Source organism: Neolamprologus multifasciatus, chromosome 1 (assembly GCF_963576455.1).
Source record: "Neolamprologus multifasciatus chromosome 1, fNeoMul1.2, whole genome shotgun sequence".
Lineage (NCBI taxonomy): Eukaryota > Metazoa > Chordata > Actinopteri > Cichliformes > Cichlidae > Neolamprologus > Neolamprologus multifasciatus.
Genome location: NC_140439.1, coordinates 37,553,997 through 37,570,813, shown reverse-complemented (window position 1 = coordinate 37,570,813; position 16,817 = coordinate 37,553,997). Strand labels below are relative to the sequence as shown.

At 45.1% G+C, this 16,817-nt stretch overlaps 2 protein-coding genes across 2 annotated transcripts in view; one reads left to right on the top strand and one right to left on the bottom strand.

The window, feature by feature from the left end:
* Window positions 1-6,175: 6,175 nt before the first annotated feature.
* cebpa (CCAAT enhancer binding protein alpha) lies at window positions 6,176-9,074 on the bottom strand. Its single transcript, XM_085160342.1, has one exon. The coding sequence runs from the start codon at window positions 8,828-8,830 to the stop codon at window positions 7,955-7,957; it is 876 nt and encodes a 291-aa protein (XP_085016468.1). The 5' UTR covers window positions 8,831-9,074; the 3' UTR covers window positions 6,176-7,954.
* Window positions 9,075-12,937: 3,863 nt separating this feature from the next.
* cebpg (CCAAT enhancer binding protein gamma) overlaps window positions 12,938-16,817 on the top strand; it is a 4,759-nt gene continuing 879 nt past the window's right edge. Inside the window, exons 1-2 of the mRNA XM_085160356.1 lie at window positions 12,938-13,109; window positions 14,653-16,817. The exon at window positions 14,653-16,817 is cut by the window's right edge and continues 879 nt beyond it. Coding sequence (XP_085016482.1) covers window positions 14,759-15,250 — 492 coding nt within the window. The 5' untranslated portion in view covers window positions 12,938-13,109; window positions 14,653-14,758 and the 3' untranslated portion in view covers window positions 15,251-16,817. The remainder of the gene's footprint in view (window positions 13,110-14,652) is intronic.

The window sequence follows — 16,817 nt, the reverse complement described above, 5'->3', positions numbered from 1 at the left end:
AAAGAAATGTGCTTGTGCGAATGGGTGTGAATGGGTGAATGTACAAGTTGTGTACAGCGCTTTGAGTGCTCAGAAAGAGTAGAAAAGCGCTATATAAGAACCAGTCCATTTACCATGATGACTCAGGAGGTCTACCAATGATCATCTACCAATCAGATGGCCGAAGGATTGACTCTCCAGCATGACAAAGAATCCCAAGATGCTCAACCCAGAGGTGTCCCTGGTGCATCCATTGGAGCGTGCAGGAAAATGTTGGACAGGGCGATTGGGTGCAGCAAAAATGTGTTTGTATGAAAGTGTGTGTGATTGGGCTAATGAGGCTTATAGTAAAACTCAGTTTAAGTGCTCAGAGTAAAACTACCAGTCCATTTACTGTTCCAGAAACCTGCTGAGAGGCATCACCCACCACATGTAGTGTTATAAAAACACCGGTTAAAACTTGAATCAGCTCGCTGTGAAACAAGAACGCCAGAAACCTGCGTTTGGCTAATTAGTTTCATATGTATGTAGCATGTATTGACCTGAGTAAGACCATGTGACCGAGAATGTGAAAACACAAAATAGGAATCCTAAAAAAATAAAATCAATATTTGGTGTTTACGCCTACATCTGTCATGAGAGTTTAACCTTCTTCAGGACACGCTCCCCTCCCTCTGCAGCCTGGATCCACCCTGTCAGCATTCCTGTAGTTTATGTTATAATGTCAGGACGATGCAGTCACACGGTGCATGTTTTCAGCCGCATATTTCATGTTGAATCAGTCATATTTCAGTCAGTCAGCGAGGCTGTCAGGAACATGTGGAAGTCATCGAATCCTCTGCCAGCTGCATGTTTCAATCAACCTGCTTGGCTTCTTCTGCGTGTTCTCTATTTCTCTCGTTTTCTACTATCTCAGGTTATTTTGCGGTTTCCAATATTCCCAGGCTGAATGCAAACACGGGTCACTCCTGCAGTTGAGTCCATTTCGCCTGTTTCTAATACAACTAGTTTCTAGGATTAAACTGTCATTTATAATGTTTATTCATGCCGTTGGTTCTTCTGTCCTTTCCACAGCGCTGGCAGCCACAAAAGCTTACGCATAAATACATAATGGACTCAGGCCCTGATTTTTTGAATAGTTTCAATTGTATACAGCTGGTTTTACGGTTTGCTTCAATAGAAGTGCGTGTCATCTAAAAGTTTACATCTGCAAAATTTCACTGCACAGTCGATTTATTTTAATTAGAGATGTTCCGAGCAGATCCTGAGTGGCAGATTCAGAGGGGTAGAGGAAGCTGAGGGACCCACGTGAACTTTATTATGGTTTATTATAGCACAGGATGCTAATCTTTGCTGCTGCGCTCTCAGTTTACCCACCCAGAACTGCTTTTCAGTATTTTGATATAGAATGGCTCCAAAGTTATCTCATCATCATCATCATCACCTGTTGTTCCTAGAGTATTTAAAAGTAGAATGGGAGGCAGAGCCTTCAGTTTTCAGGCCCCTCTTCTGTGGAACCAGCTTCCAGTTTGGATTCAGGAGACAGACACTATCTCTACTTTCAAGATTAGGCTTCAAACTTTCCTTTTTGCTAAAGCATATAGTTAGGGCTGGACCAGGTGACCCTGAATCCTCCCTTAGTTATGCTGCAATAGACGTAGGCTGCCGGGGGATTCCCATGATGCATTGAGTTTTTCCTTTCCAGTCACCTTTCTCACTCACTATGTGTTAACAGACCTCTCTGTATTAAATCATATCTGTTATTAATCTCTGTTTCTCTTCCACAGCATGTCTTTATCCTGTCTTCCTTCTCTCACCCCAACCAATCACAGCAGATGGCCCCGCCCCTCCCTGAGCCTGGTTCTGCTGGAGGTTTCTTCCTGTTAAAAGGGAGTTTTTCCTTCCCACTGTCGCCAAAGTGCTGCTCATAGGGGGTCATATGATTGTTGGGTTTTTCTCTGTATCTATGAAGCGCCTTGAGGCGACTTTTGTTGTGATTTGGCGCTTTATAAATAAAATTGAATTGAATTGAATTGAATCATCATTAGCCCAGCGTTCATCTCCAACTGTAGAGCTGCTGTCCTCAAATAATGACCTAAACACACTGTTGTGTCACTGAGTTTGGGTGTAGACACTGAAACATTATTCCCATTATCCTAGCACAAGCTAATTTTAGGTTGATCTGTCCGAAGAGTGCTGTTCCAGAGCAGCTTTGGATTTTTATGAGTTTTGCTTTTTTAGCAAAGTCTAATCTGATCTCTCGCACTTGAGATGCATCACTGGTTTGTTCCTCGTGGTGAACCTTGTGTATTTTTTGGAGTGAAGATACCATCATCTGGACCAGAACCACCTTCAGTTATTGGGACAAGGGCGAGTTGAGAAGGATACTAAACTAAAGCAAAGACGTGTGGAGGGGGATGAAACTGATCACCAGACTCAACTCTAGACAACAGCAGGAGGGGGCCAGCCAGGACTGGGCCAGTCGGCTGTTTCTCAGCAGGTTTAGCGCTGAGCCCCCTCAGGCACCACCAATCCTAACACCTCCACAGCAATCAAACCATCCCCCACTCCCTGCCTGCCCCATGCTGGGCTCAGGTGCTCAAAACCCCCACATCCTTCTTGGTTTCCCCTGCATGGACATGCGATTGGGACACATGATGAGGAAATAGGTGGAGTGACTACATCAAGGCAATGTTGCTGTGCTGCCAGCCTGTCTGCCAGCCTGCAGCAGCTCCTCAGCCTGAGTCAGGAAAAGGTCCAAAGAAAGCCTTCCCTTAATGAAAGCCTTAATGACTTTAGACCAGGCACTTTGATGCCCGTGTGGATTTTTGCAGCTAAACATTTTCTGCTTTTCTGGCATCAATTTTTTAATATTTTCATATCACCGGACCAGCGGAATGGCGTTCTTACCATGCACGAGATGCAAAATGTGCACCTCATGTGCATCAGCTGTTCATTTTTCTGAGGCGAACTTAAGTCAGAGTCTCACTGAAAATAACAAATTAATTAATCAGGGCGTGTTGCAGTCCTGGGATGCATGTAAAGGTCAGAGCGCCTCCCAGTTTGCTCTGACTCATACTGTGTTGCTTTGTGTTTCCACGCAGTGACGCTGCATGGTAAATGTTCCTTTTTTCTCTGCTATCTGGACTATGATCGACATCTCTGCGTGAAAGAACCAGCGGTGCACTTTTATCTGCGTGCTGTAAAACTCTTCGGCTCTGGCGAGGTTGATGTAGATCAGCTCTCAGCTCTGATATTTGGCCCTCAGTTTCCTAAAAGGAGCTTTTTATCTCAAACACATGTTTTCTTTTCTCCTTCTTTTCAGCAGTAAATGACCATAAATCTGATGTTTCTTTCCCTTTCTTTTCTTTTCTTTTCTTTTCTTTTCTTTTCTTTTCTTTTCTTTTCTTTTCTTTTCTTTTCTCTTGATGGATGCACTGTGATCTCTCTTTTTCTTTCTCTGGCTCTGGATCAGCTGTTGGGACAGCCCTGCAGCTCGATTGGTCTTTTTCACCTCAGCTAACTGCAGATTGTTCACTATAATTCGTTCCCAGACATTAACGCTCATCAACTTCAAACGCTCACATCTCAGTTTTCTACCTAGGCTTATCAAGACTTCACACATGCAGCTTTAATTGAGAAAAATCACCCACGATGTAGAAGTAGGTCTGCACACACATCAGATTGTTGCTGTCTGGAGACATTTTTCTCCTGAAATGAAACTGCGAGCTCTAATGCATCTGATTGGGTTTTGAGCCCTTGAGATAATTCAGACTTTTATTGATAGACAGAGGTTAATAATCGACTCAAACCGATGTCTGAGACCAAGATCTTGATCTAAAGCTGCCTTTCAGGATAAAAACAGGAAACTTTGTGGATCATTAACCTCTAACAGCCCCTCTCACCCACGGATATGAGAATAAAGTATCAAAATTGAGATATGTTGTGTAAAAGCGAGCAGGTAACCAAATACATTAACACATTCGTATTGTACACATTTAATATGCTTCTGTTTCAGTTTTCCCTGTTTTGCATTTGGGCTGCAACAAATCTCAGAGGCAAATATTGTACTTTATGTTTCACTGCACTTGTGAAGTTCGGCTTATTTTACAAATTAAAACCTTTTCATGCACTTCCCACCCACGATTATGATTTTGATTAAGATTATGTGTTGAGAACTTTTCTTCAGCTACATTAACTTTGAAAAAAAAAGAACCTGGAACCTTGGATCGGTTTTAAAAAGCCTGAAGCTGAGAATTGCCTCTTTCCCAGCTTTTCTTGTTTTTTTTAAGATGTGTAGTTCTGACAGACTACAAATTACACAAACACTGTGATTTTTTTCCTCTCTTTCTTCCTTTTCCTTAAACCTCTGTATTATACAATATGCATGCAGATGTTTAATGCCGGGGTTAATCTATCACACAGCGCCACAGCCAACCAATAGCAGCAGCAGTAGCGCGGGGTTCAGCACTCGCTGCCAAAACCTAGACGTGGTGCACAGAAGGTAGGCCAACGAAATAAAGGGGCTAAAATCACAAATTTATTTATATCATCTGCAGGTGGTGACGAGGAAACGTCGTGGTCTCTGCTGGGAAGACGACAAAGAAAGCAGTGAAAAAAAGGTCACCTCCACGTTCAACCGCTTCCTTTAACCGATCGAAACATTAGGAAAACTTTTCTGTAGTTTGTGTTCGTTTTCTGCCAAACTGCCACTAGTTTGAGTCATTTTTAAAGAAATTATTAGGCATGTGTGCACGGTAACTGTCTGTTGTTGGAGAGAGACATCAAATCTTCTTGCATGTGTCACATGCAATCTGACAGTCGCGCCTGCTCGGCCATCCAGCAGGACAAATAATTCATTTCTGACTCAAACAGATGAACATGAGCACATCTAATTGGAGCTGTGCTGCTGAATGCTATTTACTTCCTTCAGATGATTTATTCATATTCCTTATCGTGCATCATGAATTTTGTTATGCTGCACTGCTTACGTACATAAATTACACCGACTGTGTGGCAGGCAAGGCAGGACCAAACGCAGGACGCCAAGACAAGTGAATTAACTTAAGGAGGCATCTTTATTGCTGTACTTAGAAACTCAAACTAAATGCAAAAACTCTGGAAACTACAGAGCACAGGGAAACGGGACCGACCCGGCAACGAGCAGAGGGACACTGAGGACCAAAATACCCACAGGATATCAAGAGGATGGGCAACAGGTGGGAACACAGCTAGAACTAACTGTAACTAACACACTGTATACAGGAAAAGAGACTGTCAAAATAAAACAGGAAGTAAGATAAACACGGAGACCAAGACTAAGGCTCAGCAGAGGGACCGAGGTGAAGCAGACACGGGGACATGACTGACTGGGAGACGGAAAGGGAACACCAAACATGGAGACAAGAGATAAACGAGATGAAAACTAGGCTGACCAAACACAGAGAGAGAAAAAACTCAAGAACCACAAGGATCTGAGGACTAACCGAAACACACTTAATACATGACGTAAAAATAACCACGAATCTGAGAATCACAACGAACATTCAAAGAATCCTAGAGTCCAGACACTCAGCCAGCCCGGCTCACAGACTCAGCGCCACAACAGGGACTTCATGTCTAATCCGGTGCATTAAACTAGGAATAAATTCCTGAGCGTGTTGTTGTTCGTCCGTGATATTAAAGTACAACTTTCAACACGTTCACCACTAAAATGCAAAATACACATTAATGCTGCTGTAATGCCAGAGAATGTTTTTCTGCACAATGAGATCTTTGATGCAGTAATTTAACAGTCCAGGCTGTGACCGTCTCTCCTGAGTGCAACTAAAATATGTGCAGAGAATATGTGATGTGCATTTTACCGCTGCAGCAGATCTTTCTGTATATCATATAAATTACTAATCGTGTGTTTGCATGCGAGACCTACATGCAGAGAAAAAAACAGGAACCAAAGCTGTCAGAAAAATTCTGATTTTCCGATGATTTTCTTCACTTTTATGACAGTCAGACGTCACTGTGGAAGTTGCAGCGCTGCAGACTGGATCTTTACCATTATTCATGCTGAAGAATGAACCCTGATATGAAGCATTTCTGGCAGAGCGCCCCCTATGGACTGCAAGAAATCGAAGAGATGCAATGAACTGCAGCAACAGGAGAAGTAAATGGAGAAATAAATCCAAACGCACAAACAGAATCTGATAAAACGAGCTTCTTTTATTATAATATTTCAGATTTTTTGGTATTTTATATATATATTTATTCATATATATTTATATATATGCTTATTTTACAATTGAGACGTAAAATTTGAAACAAATGTTGGTTTAACATCAGAGTTTGTAAGAAAAAAAAAAAAGTGCTTCCTTCTTCCTCGCTGACACAAATGTCTTAAAATCTTTCTCAAAAGACCAGCTGAAGGTCAAAGGTCAACTCAGAGGATCAGAAGGCACTGCTGCGTGAGCTATGATTCAACAGCGGGGAAGAGGAAGAAGATAACTACCATGTTGCATAGAAACCCTGTTCACATTTATTTATTTTTTATCTTTCTCAGAATGAACAAACACATAAAAACAGGTATGTGCACGGAGCCAGGCGTGTTTTTTTTTTCTGCTCAGATCAGTACCCATCGTGTGTCAGACAAACAAAGCTGTGCTTCGACAAATAGTGCATACAGAGAGCTGCTTCGGTGTCTTCAGGGGAACCACGTTTCTGCAGAATCCCATTGAACCAGCTGCCATCAGGCTTCTCCTGCAGATACGTGGTTTCCCCCTAGACAGCAGGTACCACAGTTTCAATTCCAGTCTTTTTTCTTCTTTCTTTTTTTCCTAGTTTGTATTTTACTTTGGCTTAAATCAACAGGGGGGGCAAACTTGTATCTCCACACCTTCTTGAGTATTAGGAAGCTTAGAAAAAATGTATTTGGGCCTTTTTTAGGTATTCGTTTAGTCTTAATTAATACACTTCTTAAGAGTGGAGGTACAAGCTTTCAGTATTGTGGTTGACAGTGTGTCAGTGAACAAAAATCTTAAATACTTTACTTTTTAAAAAGAAAAAATTTCAGATTTATTTTATCTCGGGGGGGGGGGGGGGGGAGTTTGCATCACGTGATCAGATTATCAGAACACACAAACCTGCCAACAGCCCCGCGCGCCTCCTCAAAGAACAAACAGGAGAAAATGAGCACAAATCCATGCAGTTATATCATGGAAATAAACATACATACAGGTTGAGTTTCATAGCTCTAAGACAAGTTCATCAGTTGATAGAGACGGTAACTTTGTATAAAACAAACCACGATAATTCAGGAACTACGTGCACAACAGGCTGGTCCGGGCTCGTCACCGCCGTGCCCTACCTTAGCTGCACTGATATGTGGGGTCGAGTCTCAGTCTGTACGGGGGTAAGGCACAAAAACAGCCAGTCCTCTGTTGTGTGGATCTGCAGGGGGGACGAGCTTATCGGCTTTTGCACAAAAAGTTTTAAAAGGCACATGAACACTGCAAAAAAAAACAACAACAACAACGAAACAAAAACAAAATATACCGACTGAACGAGTCACTCTTTCTCCTGAAGGTGAGCGCAAGTCTTTCTCCGGAGAGCTCAGTCAGTGAGATGATGGTGAGATTAATTCACCTGTTTCCAGTAAAAGTTTATCAGTTTTTTGAAGCATCTTCCGGAAAATTCCTGAAACGAGAAAAACCAAAGTGGCTTCAAGTTTGTTTTCTGCGTACAGCCTGTCTCACTTTGGTTTTCGTTTTCACGCAGAAACTTTGGAGCAGTTTTTTTCTAGTCTGAGGAGAAAGTGTGATCGCGAGGACTCCGTTCAGTCGGGTGTTTTAGCAGTGAACAGCTCAGCTGCCTCAGTCTCCTCACCGCTTTCAGTCCGCCCGGACGAACGGAACCAGCTGTGTGTATAAATCCAGCAGTGTACCAGTCCGTGTCCAGTCTGCTCCCGGTCCGGCTCGGGAGGCTCTCAGCTTCCCATGGGTTTGAAGGAACCGTCCGGCAGCTGTCTGAAGATGCCCCGTAACGTGTCCAGCTCGCGGGTCAGGTGCTCCACCCTGCGCCTCAGTCTCTCGTTGTCGGCGGTCAGCTCCACCACCTTGTGCTGCGTCTCCATGTTGCGCATCTTGGCCTTGTCCCTGCTCTTGCGCACGGCCACGTTGTTGCGCTCGCGCCTCAGCCGGTATTCCGGGCTGTTCTTGTCAACGTGCTTCTTGGTTTTGCCGCATCCCCTCTGCTGCTCTAGGAGCTTCATGCCGCCCTGGTGCGAGTGCGGGTGCGAGTGTTGGTGCTGGTGCGGGCTGGGCACCGGGGTCGGCGGAGGTGTAGGGTGCCCTGGCTGGAGGTGCATGGTGGTCTGTGCGCAGTGCGCAATCTGGTACTGGAGGTGAGGCATCTGCTGCTGCTGGGAGTACTGCTGGGGGTGCGGGTGCGGGTGGTGGTAGGTGGGGGGCATGCCCGGGTTCATGTCCTCGTCGTCCCGGGGCTCCTGCTTGATAGCCACCGGTCGGAGGCGTGGAGGGTTGTGCTCGTAAAGCGGCTCCATCTTAGACTCCATGTAGTTGGACATGTAGAGCTGCTGGGGCCCCGGGCCGCAAGACACCGGGTCGTACTCCCCGTTCATCATTTTGAGCTTGTCCTGTCGGGAGCTGTGGTGGAACAGGTCAGCCAGGAAGTCGTCGTTGAACGCTGATGGGTCGATGTACGCGCTCAGGTCGATGGAGGTCTCGTTGTCTCCGATCTCACCGCCAAGATCTGCCGGGTCTCTGTAGCCGGAGGGGGGCTGCTGGTTCAGGTTGTTCATCAGGGGCCGAGGTGCGACCTCGTATAGGTTAGAGAGCTCCATTGAGAATCTAAACCCGGGCAAGCATGGCGATGAGCTCCGGGAATCCAGGTTGCACAAAGTCGGGTCCTAAGGTGAGAGGGGGTTACACAGCTGCAAGCATGCGCTGACCCAAAGCTCGGAGAGACTGTGACGGTCGCAGTGGCTCCGTTTGTACGCGGAAAGAAGCGGAATGAAGCAGCTTCAGGCTTTACTCTGCTGGGCTGATTCCTCCTGCTCAGTAAACTCCGAGCTGTCAAACTGCTGTTATATACAGAGAGGGAGTGGGCGGGCACACGTGCCCGCGCGCGCGCACACACAACCCTCAGTCTTGCCAGCTATCTGCACGGGAACGCTTCAGAGTCAAACTCGACTCAAACTTTTATCACACACCGCGTCCTGCGCTCATCTCTGCGCGCTCTGCTCTGCTCAGCGCCAAAGCTCGGGCTGCCGAAGACGCACTGAAACCACCCGCTGTTAGAGTCGGTCTGCCAAAGTCACACACACACACATATATAATATACATATATATATATAAAAACAAATATTTACAAAAATCAATGACTGCTCTGGATTTCAGAAGCTCTTCTACACCGAGCGCGCTGGTGTTCAGCGCGTAACGCGAGCAGCACGAAAACCTGTTTTAGGAGAACTGCATTCTGTTGGGCACTTTTCTTTAATCCCCGGGCAGTCTACACTGGCAGACTTTATCTCAGTGAAAGGAGGGAGCGGCACCTATCAGAGCAGGACGCACAGACTTTATGTGCAAGTTATAAAAGTCGAGAACATCTTCTGGACTTAGAACACGTCTGATGTTAAATCGAATGCGCACAGATGCAAAAACCCGTCATTACTTAGTTATAATATGAATATATACCGTCAAGTCCCTGCAATAAAGAACCTTTTTCCTTATTGTAATGTGTTTTTATTTCCAAATTCTAAGTCAGGAAGATCCAACACTGAGGCTTATTTATTATGACCTGCTTACAATGTTAGATGTGACTTGGGGAATCTTCTTGGATGAGGACGGGTGAGCAGCGCGGAGCAGCGCGGAGCGGCGCGGAGCAGTGGGGGCAGGGACGGCGGACTGAAGAGCTGGACTGCAGCGCCCTCTATGAGCAGCAAACGGAGAGATCTTCGTGTTGGGAGCGATTTCAAGCTGCTTCTTTATTTTGTATTTTTATTCCATGTATATTTTTACAGGTTTTTGCTTGACCTCCATTTGAAAACAATAATCTGCTTCTTTCTGACAGACCCAGCGCCACTTTCTGTCCTTTTTCTGCCCCATTTGAGGAATTCTTAACGAACCTTGAGGAAGCATTAGTGGTCCTCAGGGCCTGACTTTTAAAACTAGTGTTGACGGACTCAGCTGGGAAAATGTGAACAGCATTTTCTGTTGCAGTGAGAAGCTCTTCAGGCCAGTGGCTTTCAGAAGGAAGTACCAGGGATCATTGAAGTGATCTGGAGGAACACATGTGTTTTTAAGGAAACAACATAATAATTTAAAAAGTTTAAAACTGGAAAAAATAAGTGTGATGTTCCCAAACTTCAAAGTCAGCATGTTAAACACAAACTAGAATACACAAAATCGCTCAGACAAATATTTGAAGAGCTTCTGTTTGCTTCACTGCAGCTCAGCTGTCAGCACGGTGCGAGCGTACCTCAGATCAGGCCGGCACGTCGACCTTTGACCTCTTCGATCACACTTCGATCACATTCCTAATACTGCATTCAGCCTTCATTTGTTTTCAGTGACTTTACTTTCATTTTAACAGCACCGGTGAATCTCTGTTGAGCCGAGGCAGCCCTGACCTCGATGACATCACACTATTGTCACCAGTGTTATCTCGGACTTAAAGTGTTGAGTCAGTGTTGCAGCATTAGTGGTCCTGTACACATTTTCTGCAGCAACAGTGTGGTTGGACAGTAAAAAAAATATAAAACAGAAGCAATCATTTGAATTTAAGTTGACATTAACCAATCAGAGCTGAGAAAGCAGTTTACCAAAAAAAGCAAACACTGCACTGGAGTCATGAGTGACAGCTTCGAATTCCACATGGACAGCTGGCCAACATTCACAGCACATTTGCAGACATCAGCATAGTTTGGATGCAGCGCCTAGTAGAGCAATGTAATGTTTGGTCACGTGACGAGGCATCACTATTACCAAACCTCATGTTTTGTGTCTCTTTGTGGCTGCTTTCAGTCCAGCTCAATTTCATTTATGCAGTTAAGTCCAAAAGATGTTGGACAGTGACTGTTTGGGGGGGTCGTTGTTTGCCTCTGTACATCACAACAGTGAATTTAAAAAAATCAAGATTTGAATGAAGCGCAGACTTTCAGCTTTAATTTGGGGGGATTTAACAAAAGTACTGAACTAACTGCACTGGAATTACAGCACAGTACTAACTTTCACAGGACAATTGACTGACAAGCCGCTTCGTGGTCATATGAGGCCTGTCGTCATCTTATGTCATGTGAAATAGTCAGATATGAAATCTGTTGCTAAGTCCAAGAGTTGAAATTGCATTTGATAGCTGGACTTCTCAATGTGGCATCTCAGTTCAAGTGAAGGAGGCCATCGTTCGGCTGAAAAGCCCAAATAAATAGCAAAGACTTTGGTATTGGCCAAATCCAAAATCTGGTGCACTGTTTAAAAAAAGAATGCACTGACCAGCTCAGCAACACCAACAGATCTGAAAGAGCATAGAAAACACCTACAGCGCATGATGGCAGAATTATTTCCATTGTTAAGAAAATACCTTCTTAATTGCTAAATATAGTTTTTCTGAACATAATGAAATGATGCATTTGTGAATGGAAATATAGAGTTTACAACAGGTTGGACTGTCAGTAAACATCTAAAAGAGCCTGAAAAAGATCTTGGGACAGATGATGGTTGTTTAAGAATGATGGCCTGGGCATGTATGGCTGCAGTCGAACCAGGTCATGGGTGTTTATTCATGATGTTGCTGCCGGTACAAGCAGCTGGATGAACTGTGGCGTGGTTTCTAGACTTTAGGTAGCCACCGGGTGCAAAGGATTTATGTCCAGTTATTAAAATCAATCCTTATATTTACACTTAGGAGCCTCTGAAAATGGGATGCTATGTATTAAAATGGCTGTAATGTCTAGACAGTCAATGCAAACGTTTTGTTAAACCCTTTGAATGAAAGCTGAAAGTTGCACTGCAGTCTCATCTTGATTGATTTAAACTCCATCATAGTGGAGCAGAAAGGGAAAATAATAGGGGGGGAAATCTGTGCACAAACCTATAACTACACAGTCGTGTTAGCATGTGAAATCCCTGGGCAGCCTGAGCCTATAGCAGGATAAGGGATGTCAGGGTCAGCTGATCTGACTATAAACTTTAAAAAAGGAAAGTGTGAAGTCTCATCTTAAAAGTCTGTCTCCTGAATCCAAACTTGAGCACATGTTTCACAGAAGAGGCCTGAAGCTGTAGGCTCTGCCTCCCGTTCCACTTTTGGAAACTCTAGAAACCACATGTAAGCTCGCAGCCTGAGATTAAAGTGCTGTCAGGATACATTTTTGTCTGTTTGTTGTGGGTTTGTATCTTCTTTTTATCACTTTTATCACCCACTTTTTAAATATTTTGTTTCTTTTGTGTCTTTATTTTACCTTTTGAAGTTGAGCTTTCATTTTTGTTTGTTTGGATCCAGGTGACCTCTGACAGCTCAGGGTCTTTGTCTATACATCCCTTCATTTATATTATCTGGTCATGATTATTAATAAAACAGTAATTACATTGTTTTTGTGTGTTCCTGGTAGGGCCACGGTTTCATTAAGTCCTTGTCTCACCTGTGAATGTTCACCAGGTGTTTGAAGTGGTTTCTTCGTACACGCGGATGTCACAGTAGTTATTATCGTGACTGAAGGAAGCGGGAGCGTCGATACTGAAGGTTTTGAGAGAGAGTCTCGTCATGAGAGATGAAGTCATACGTGTTTCAACTCATCTGACCAGCCTCGGTTACATAAACAACGCCGAGAGAAGATAGCAGCGTCTCATTGGTCCAAACACGAATCAATCACAAAGAGCATTGCATCACTCCGCCGCACACTCATCGGTGATTGGCCAAGCGCCCCAACACGCTGCCACCTACTCGCCTGTGATTAGCTGATCCTGGACATTGCCGTACATGGTAAAAGAGATTTCGCAATCGGTCGCTCTCCATGTTACAAACAAAAACAGTCCGAGCTCATACGGACGGGATTAAACTTCGGTTTTCTAGGGGAACTTTTTCATCTTTTGACGGACGGTTGAGCCCGCCGCCTCCCAGTGAAGGTAAAATCGTAGTTTTCATTCTCTGTAGGTCCGAAACAGCGAAGCTGGCAGTGAGCTGATGGCTGTTAGCGACAGGAGCTAACTCGCTAGCTGGCTATGCGCCCGGCTAAACAGGCAGTGTTCGCGTACGTTAAAAGAAAGCTGTTGTGTTTCGGGCCAAATCGGCTTAAATCGACGCCTGTCTCAGAGCGGGAAAGCTCGACAGTCAGTAGCGAGGCGGCGAGTCGCCTGTTGGTCGCTTCGAGTGAACAGAAAGTTGTCAAAGTGTTCGAAAATTAAAGTTTAGGTACTTTAAAGCGACGTGTTTCGGATCAGTCCGCCTGTTTCGGTCTGTTTCGTGTGATTTCATATTTGTCACACGTCGGTAAAGTCACCAGAAAGCGGTGGTTTTGTGTATAGCCCCGCATGACTCTGGAGTTCCCCTGTCTTCACACAAAGAGAGCCGCTCGTGATGATGCAACAACAGGCAACCTCTCCGCTGTTTCACCCGGAGCGCTTTCCGCTGCGCACAGCTGACTGGCTGCATAGCAACGCACCAGCCAATCAGAGCGGCGCTGTTAATTGGCCGTGCGGAATAACAATCCGAACAATTATCGTATCGCAGTGATGGAGGAGGAGGATGGTGATGATGAAGCCTCCTAACTGGACCAAACTCCGCAGAATCCGAGTATAACGTTTCAGCGAAAGGGAAAGTGAGGAAATGATGTTCAGAGCTGGAACTTTGGCTGATTGACCTCCACCTTCCAGAAATGATAGAAACACATTAAAATGGCTTGTCAGTCCTTTTGTTGCAGAAATTTAAAAAAAATTCCTGAACATTTCTGGCGCAGAGCTGCAGAGTGAAATCAAAAAGCTGTCAAGTCTGACAAATGTTCAGTGTTTGCACTGTGCAGCTCATATTTAGCAGGACCAGAGCCTGCATCCACCGAAAGACGCCAAAGCAGAATCCATATTACCGCCTTTGTGCCATTTGCATAGGCGTCCGGATAGTGAATTGATATGGGATATTCAACCAGCACAGACATGCTTGCAGGTGGGTGATGTGTTAGGCTCAGGTAGAAGGTTGATTTGGTTAAAAGGTGGGCTTGAACAGTGAGAGATCGACAGGGAGGTTCACTGCATAGAGGAAGAAGAGTGGAGAAATAAATAACAGATCAAAATGATGCGCACAAGTCTCGAGATGCAGCTGTATGATATCAAAGACCACCAGGAGGCTTTTCACTTCCTGTCAACGTGCAGGAAGCCAGCAAAGACCAGAACCTCTGAGGTTAGGTACCCTAACGAATCAGATGGTGTTGTTCTTTCATCTAGATGATAAAAATTCACTGGTACTTATTAAAATACCAAATAAAGTCAGTGAAAGGGACGTACTGTGGTTCAGGTGAGGCCTCCACTCCAAACGCGTGGACAGAAACATCTGCACACAGCTGTCTCTGATTTCTTTGTCTTCTTACATGTGTGGTGTTGTCTATAGTCTATAGCTTAGTGTTTGCTTTGATTCTGTGTGATCTGCTCAATTAATCTGGTCTGTCTTGCCCTCCAGGCTCTGTCCATCTGCAGGACCTTCTTCTTTCCTTCCAGTCTTCTATTCAGCTCTACACCTGAGGAGACTCTGGTCAAAGATCAGCACCCGTTGGCAGCACATCCAAATGAGCCGGCCGTCGCAGCCGAAACTAACTGCAACTGACCACAACGGCGTGAGCGTCATCCAGAGCCAGGCCCACGCTGCTTCTTCGTCCCTGCCGGCAGCCGTAGCCGGACTGCAGCAGGTCCCGCAACTCGTCCCAGCAAACCCTTCGACCGGAGGTGGCAAAGCCCTCGCCCCCAGCAAGATGAAGAAACCCCCTGCAGACAAGGAGAGCGAGGAGTACCGCCAGCGGCGCGAACGCAACAACCTGGCAGTGAAGAAGAGCCGCATGCGCAGCAAGCAGAAGGCGATGGACACGCAGCAGCGCGTCAACGAGCTGAAGGAGGAGAACGAGCGGCTCGAGGCAAAGATCAAACTGCTGAGCAAAGAGCTGAGCGTGCTCAAAGACCTCTTCCTGGAGCACGCTCACAACCTGGCCGACAACGTCCAGCCGCCCGCAGGCGCAGAGGGTTCCAGTCCCGCCCCCAACAGTACCTCCACCAACGGGCAGTGAGGAGGGCAACCACCAGGATGTTGAATATCTGCAGCTTTTATGGAAGCTTCTCCTTTTGGGAATGAGGCCCCACTTCTTCTTCATGGCTTTTTTTTGTGATTATCAGTTATTATTTAACCTCTTAATAATTCACCACCATCATCATCCAGTTCGCCAAAATAACCGCCAGTGTTCCCACCGTCTACCCAGAACAGCTCCGAGTTTTAACACATCTGGAATCGTTTTAGAAGAAAAAGCTTAAACATGTTTTCTGGAAATATCTTTTAAAAAAATTTTTAAAACTCCACTGAAGTGTGACTTTTAAACTTGAAAGCCAGTTAGTCTGTGATGTTTGGCTGGAAGCCTCCAGCTGTGTCATCGCTCCTCCGATTGACTCATTGATTTGGGGGAACGCGATGCGATGTGAACTCGTATAAACTGAGTCGTCGTCTGTTAGGATTCTCTGGAACAACAACAAAAAAAAAAAGCACCACACATTTCCTGCATTTCCTCTTCCTGGTGGCGGAAAACCCCCGGTTCAGTCTGACGAAGACGGCCGTGGCCATCGCTGAGCGCTCCGCAGCCGCAGGATGGACTTGTAAATGCTAAAATTCCCTTTTTCAGGATGTGTATTTTCTTCTGTTCTTCTACAAAGAGTTTGTAAAACAAAAAAAGTGTTTTTATTGTTAAGTACATTCACTACATGTTGATGTTTTAAGCACAGTTCTGTTTGTATGTGTGTGGGGTTTTTGTTTTTTCATGACTCGTGTTGTTTAAGATCAGAAATAGAGAAAACTTTTATATCTGACTCTACTGAGTGAAAACAGAGGGAGGGTTAGGGTTACACACACACACACACACACACATTTATCCTTTACTGGGTGGTTTTATTAACATGTTTGTGTTGCACACTTTTAATTTGGAGGTCGCGGAGTCTTTTCTGCAGAGGCGGTGCAGGTTAAACGTTGGTCTCCTGCCATATCAGTGGCTGCCCGAGCCTTAAACGGCTGAAGCCTGCAGCGCTCAGCCCCGACAAAACAGAACAAAGCGCTAATTTCACTGGAAATGCCATCAATGGCTGTGTGCACATTTTTAATACACGTCACAGCTGATTGGTGTTAAACGAGAAAATAAGCCTCTAAACTCATTTCACGCCACTTCAGAAAATCACAAGTGTAGACTGTGAACAGATGGACTAAAACCTGTTAATAGGACATGTTTAGGTAAAAATAAACTTGTTTATTTGGCAGTATTGACAATCACGGGGCTTCCAGCAGTGTCAGAGTGTAAAAATCGTGTTGTTTGTTTAAAAAAATTGTTTATTTTTGGAAATTCTCAGCGTGTTTTCTTTTAGTTTCACGCTGAAGATTTGAGGCTTCAATCGGGGCGTTGACAGGAAGACGGGGCATCGATCCTGCTGCTGATATGACAGCAAGACCGTGTTGTTGTGTTGAAACTGTAAAGGCGGAGGCGTGCGCAAGACGATCCCCCTCCCGCCACCTGTCGGAGTGGCCTGTCCAGACAGGTGTGTTTGTGTGTTCGCTGCTGGGTGGACCCAGACACCTCAGACTCTTCAGGCGAGCCGCAG